This window comes from Schistocerca serialis, chromosome 7 (genome assembly GCF_023864345.2).
Source record: "Schistocerca serialis cubense isolate TAMUIC-IGC-003099 chromosome 7, iqSchSeri2.2, whole genome shotgun sequence".
Lineage (NCBI taxonomy): Eukaryota > Metazoa > Arthropoda > Insecta > Orthoptera > Acrididae > Schistocerca > Schistocerca serialis.
The window spans coordinates 83,779,335-83,785,661 of NC_064644.1; the positions used below are offsets into that span (position 1 = coordinate 83,779,335).

Below are 6,327 nucleotides of genomic sequence, written 5' to 3' on the forward strand. Positions count from 1 at the left end.
CGTATCTTTCTTCAGGGCTTCGACTTTATACCATTTTATTCTATACACAATTCTTCCCACCCCAAAATTGTATACCACCACTCACCCAATTTACACAATATACTAGTCCATCCTTAAGCCACGCCCACTTTCAAACCCTTTCCACATGGAACCTTCCTCTGTGGAAGACTCAATCTGATACACCCACCCAGCACATACGATACTAGTCCTGCAATAGGCTTGTCCTACCCAATCAGGATGGAAGCAGTCATGTCATTCAGCAGCTCTGTTTCAATACCAGCAAATCGTTTTAGGTGGTCACGACCACCAACCAAATGTTCACCTGAAAGAATGCGCACTGCCAAATGGTGGCCAAGGGCAGAATTCACATCCAGTGACAGAACATGCTGCCGAGGACAATGTGCTCTATTTCAACTGCTGCTTCCCAACCTGGGCCATCTGGATCCTTGCCCCAAACAGCAGCTTCCCTGAACTGTGTGTAGCATCCTTAGTTATCGTGATCCTCCTGGCTTCAATCTCCACTAGCCCCATCCCCCACACTCCTCTCTACTCTACCCCAAGACTCTCGCTTCCCAAATATCTCTCTGCCTGTTGTCTGCCCCACCCCAATACACTCTTCCATGTCATGATCATGCAAAACCTTTGATTTATGAGACTCTCAATGACTCTATGCCTCTAATTTCCCATGTCATTTGATATTTACACAGTACAACATTTTACAGAAGTCACTTTCAATATTTACTAGTGAAATCAGTAGCACAGACATTCAGTCAGTGGAGAGACCAAATTAAATTTATTGGTCAAAATGGCATATGGTAGAAATTTTGAAAAAAGTTCCAACTGGCTGTTTAAATGTAGCAAAGTTTCCCAGCCACCAAATAAGGGTTGGAGTAATGGAAGTGGTGCAAATGGCAGAGGGGAGCAGACTGCATTCAAAGATCTTTTACTTATAAGTGATTATGTACCTACATTTACCGTAAAATGAGTGTTGCTAAATGGGTCATGGTCATAGGATCTATTAATGATCAAGTTAGTTACAAAAGCAATATGTCAGAATATGACAACGTGGATACAAATTGCTGTGCAACACTCAAGAAAAGGACAATTGCACATCATTCTTCCCACCAATCTCACTCATTCTGCTAACATAAAAATCAGTTCAGAATGTGTCTAACAATGAGAAATATTCCGATGGTACATTATGAGAAATTATTATAAACACCCACTGAAGAAGCACCCTCAACAACTAAACAACTCAACCCAATAATAATTGTGTTCTGTAACAACAAAAGCATAACTGATGCTACAAAGGGTCATCTTAACCTACTGAAGCCAGTCATCAATTTTGACTCATGACATAATGATGTGGCCTTCAACACCATATGAGGGTATAAAGGGGTCGAATAATGACAATATTTATTTTGCTTCACTATTACTTACTGAAATACATGTAGCAGTGACCCATTTGTAGTGTATCCCATGACATAGATAAGGCTGGGAAGTGACAGTCTGGCTGAGACTTGGTACAGACATGAACACACACACAAAATCTTAATTGTGGTTTACAATAATAACATGAACTAGAGGTCATGTTTCAAATCATCTTAAATGTCTAAGTCTGCAACTTCCGGGTGAACATATAATAACAGAATTAGGAGATGGATGTGTCAAACAGTTGACTAACTTTTAATTACACAAGGAAAGAGACTTAATATAGTTATGCATATGTTATTGAACATGTTTATTTTTTAAAAATCAAGAAATCATGTAAATGATCAGCATTTTGCCATACTTTTCCACTTCAAATATGCACTATAATTGTAAAGTTGACTCACATCACAACGTAGTGACAGGTCATAACTATGATCCACAGAACTTGCCAATAAGTAACTAACTGATCTGCAGCAGAGCACAATGTACATGTGACAGCTTGCTCATGAGTTGATGAAGGTATTGAATGGGGAATTGTGAGAACGAATATAATTCTTGTTATCGAATACACTTTAAGGATATTGGATGTTGACGAGTGGTTTAAGACTGCTTTTTTTTGTGTGATGCCACTGGTCAAAGAAAGCCAGTGGTATTGGTATGTTCAATATTTCCACAACAAATATAAACCCTGTAAGCAGTCATGTCCTCTAGCAAACCAACAACATAAGAATGATGATTATTTCATCACATCTCACCTGATATCTTCCCAACAGCCAGTAAATATTTTTAGAAATTTTTTTAAGGCCCCATTTACCTCTATTTTCTAGGTAAATGCTCAGTTTTCCTGTTGTTCTTATGATCAGTTAAAAGGCTGCCCATTACATGAGCAACCATTTGGCAATTCCACAATAACATGCAATTTACTTCAACATTCTAACACAGCCTTTTCCCCTTACACTCCCCATGTTGTTAGAAACTACATATTCTGGTTAGTGTATGTGTGTTAGTGTATTCATTTCTACATTACTACAAAACCAAAGCTTTCTACATTTGTAACAGCTGTAGCCATTTGAGGTCTCTTACCAACAACTCCTGTCATGTCTAATTCAACATCACTCTCTTCACTTTCCACTTTGGGTTCATCCTGTTCAGGCTGTGGCTCAGCTTTCTTGGACTCCTTTGTTGGGGATGGCATTTCTCCATCTCCATGACCACTTGTCGGTGAAACCTCAGGAATTTCTGCTCCAAGTTCCTCCAAGTATTCACGGAAAAATGACAGTTCTGCTGTCTTAATAATTTTTGGATTTGTACGACACATATTTATAAATGCTCGCAGCTGTGTTAGCTGCTCTTTGCCAAAGGGTAAATTTGCCATTGTGCCTGCAAAAATCGGAAACATTAATAAGATGGAAGCATACTAATAAGAACATGTGATTACTCCAATAACCCTTTAACGACGACATTAGTGATAACACATTAACTCTTGGCTATTTCTTTAAGACGCACAAATAACCACGCACTGACACCCACACTCGACAATAAATTTCTGTTTGTCGCAACACTGAACGAACTACAATAACCATTTATAACATTAGTGTCTAAGGAATCACGTCCAAAATAGAAATATTCCCTAAAACTAGTTATCCTTTTTTTAGGCCATTGTTCATTCCACAATGCTAACTGCACATTCGGTGTACTGTCATTCGAACGCACTATTACGATCCATGCCGCCCTTAAACGAATTTCTGTCTTCCGTGAATAAAGTTGTAAACAGAAAGTGCCAGTTCTATGACATAAAATAACTTCCTTGTGATAAGTAAATAAACAAATTATTTTACCAATGTACATACACTATATAAATACTTGGCATCCCCCACTAGGAAGATTAATGTTCAGACTTTATGAAGAAAAGCAGCTTTTCATCGTCATACCCAGCAAACTGTTTACTGCAAATAATTTTATTGCATAATTTCGACAACAATATTTTCTATAACAATATGATAAACATCTATCACTTTTACCTTACCACACGCGTTCGTCAAGAAACCGCAATTCGAACTCCTGTCCACAAACAAACTTCTAGAAACCAAAGATCATGAAACAAGAGGTTACGGTGATACGTTTACTCATGCCATAGACCTTTATCTGAATCTCGCTACAGATCACAGTCGCGACACTTCGCCTCGATTTTGTTCCGTAGTGCGCCAGCAGCACGCCAAGCGGCCAATAAGTTAAATTGTTGGGTTCCGCGCGATCGTGAAAGCGAAAGCGAAGAGTAGTTGTATATTTTGGTACCGTATACGCAATGGTTTGTACTAATGGGAATATAGTGGAGGGCAATAAACTGCAGCAACTGTAAGTTTGCTGTCATTTATTATAGACAGTTTCATTTTTTACATTCTGTATTTTAATTTCTGTCGGTAACAAATCCAATTGTAGACAATTTCATTTTGTATATTCAATATTGTTAATTTCTATGTATGACAAGTCGAATATCGTTTGTACGATGACACAGATGCTAAATAAATACATAAACAAGAAGATACCACATCTGTCTTTTTTATGTTTCCTAAGGACCCTGAGAGGTATATCCCAACATCTTACTAAACTGTAGGGACAGGATTCGCTTGCAAACTACATGTATATTTATGATTAATGTTTCGTTTTAGAAGAAGAAAACGGATAATGAATAGCAGACGAGAACATCTTATGAAAAATGACCCTGTTTACCTTCATAACAAAGTTAAGTTTTGTCCACTACAGGTCGAACATAACCAGTTCATTAATGCAGACAATGTGGAATGCAGTTAACCAAATTGTTTGATATTTGAAATAAGCCACCTCAATAGACAATACGAAAATGCTTCTAAAGCTTGAAAACACTCCTATGGCACAGAAGAAGCCAGTTCAACTCTACATACATCAGCGCCAGATTCAACTGAATCGTCAACACAGACATGCTTTGACGATGAAGTGGTAAAAATGAGTGTAGTTATTTGTGTCTAGAAAAAGCTTGTGGAATATCAGAATGTGCGGATTGCTAGACTTCGTGTAAATCTATTGCAGGACAAGGAAAGTTCCACGCATTTTAAGTACAGAGAGTAACAGAAACTGTATCAGAATGATCAAAAGCATGACAAATAAATTTGAAAGACTATAGGGTCGCGATATTTAAAAAAGATGCCCTTGACTTGTTGTTAAGCCAAATTAGCATGTCATCTGCACCATGGAAAGACAATAATAAGCTGTTTGCTGTTTTATGTTTCCATTACTGCGTACATTACATAGCTATGTGGAAGGGATAGAAATTAAATGTGGGATAAGTGACAATACGTTCCACCTTTTTATGCAGAAGGTACAGCATTTCTCCAATGCTGATAAACTAGTGCATATGTCATTGGGTGAAAAGTCTCTAATGGCAAATTTAACACAGGACAGCATTTCTGACAGTGTTATTGACTTTGAGGACTTGGGGTTTGCACTCACAGTATATTTCTCCCACTATCTGGTGAGGAGGCTTACGTGTCTCCATGATACAGATAGCCCTATCGTCGGTGCAGCCACAAACGGAGGGGTATCTGTTAAGAGGCCAGACAAACGTGTTCTTCCTGAAGATGGGCAGCAGTCTTTTCAGTAGTTGCAGGGGCAACAGTCTGGATGATTGACTGATCTGGTCTTGTAACACTAACCAAAACAGTCTTGCTGTGCTGGTACTGCGAACAGCTTAAAGCAAGCGGAAACTACAGCCATAATTTTTCCCGAGGGCATGCAGCTTTACTGTGTGGTTGAATGATGATGGCGTCCCCTTGGATAAAATATTCCAGAGGTAAAATATTCCCACATTTGGATCTCTGGGCCGGGACTACTCAGGAGGACATTGTTATTAGGAGAAAGAAAACTGGCGTTCTATAGATTGGAGCGTGGAATGTCAGATCCCTTAATAGGGCAGGTAGGTTACAAAATTTGAAAAGGGAAATGGATACGTTAAAGATGGATATAATGGGAATTAGTGAAATTCGGTTGCAGGAGGAACAAGACATAGGGTCAGGTGAATACAGGGTTATAAATACAAAATCAAATAGGGTTAACGCAGGAGTAGGTTTAATAATGAATAAAAAATAGGAATGCAGGTATGCTACTACAAACAGCATAGTTAATACATTATTGTGGCCAAGATGGATATGAAGCCCACACCTATCACAGTCGTACAAGTTTACATGCAACGAGCTCCACAGATTACTAAAAGAATGATGAAATGTATGATCAGATAAAAGAAATTATTCAGATAGTAAAGGGAAACGAAAATTTAATAGTAATGGGTGGCTGGAATTCAATAGTAGGAAAAGGAAGAGAAGGATACATAGTAGGAGAATATGGGATGGGGGTAAGGAATGAAAGAGGAAGATGCCTGGTAGAATTTTGCATAAATCATAACTTAATCATAGCTAACACTTCGTTCAAGAATCATGAAAGGAGGTTGTATACATGTAACAAGCCTGGGGATACTGGAAGGATTCAGATATATTATATAAAGGTAAGACAGAGCTTTAGGAACCAGGTTTTAAGTTGTAAGACATTTCCAGGGGCAGATGTGGACACTGATCACAATCTATTGGTTATGAACTGTACATTAAAACTGAAGAAACTGGAAAAAGGTGGGAATTTAAGGAGATGGGACCTGGATAAACTGACAGAACCAGAGCTTGTAGAGAGTTTCAGGGAGAGCATTAGGGAACGATTGACAAGAATGGGGGATAGAAATACAGTAGAAGAAGAATGGGTAGCTTCGAGGGATGAAGTAGTGAAGGCAGCAGAGGATCAAGTAAATAAAAGGACGAGGGCTAGCAGAAATTCTTGGATAACAGAAGAGATATTGAACTTAATTGGTGATAGGAG

At 38.5% G+C, this 6,327-nt stretch overlaps 1 protein-coding gene across 2 annotated transcripts in view; it reads right to left on the bottom strand.

Annotated features, from left to right (window-relative positions):
• The window catches only part of LOC126412821 (putative protein FAM10A4), a 191,800-nt gene extending 188,219 nt beyond the window's left edge, over nt 1-3,581 (bottom strand). Inside the window, exons 1-2 of one of the 2 annotated variants that reach the window (XM_050082630.1) lie at nt 3,453-3,581; nt 2,515-2,811 (exon numbers count right to left, since the gene is read on the bottom strand). In XM_050082630.1, the coding sequence (XP_049938587.1) occupies nt 2,515-2,806 (292 nt within the window). In that variant the 5' untranslated portion in view covers nt 2,807-2,811; nt 3,453-3,581. The remainder of the gene's footprint in view (nt 1-2,514; nt 2,812-3,452) is intronic. The other variant, XM_050082631.1, reaches the window with a different exon arrangement.
• Nucleotides 3,582-6,327: the final 2,746 nt, after the last annotated feature.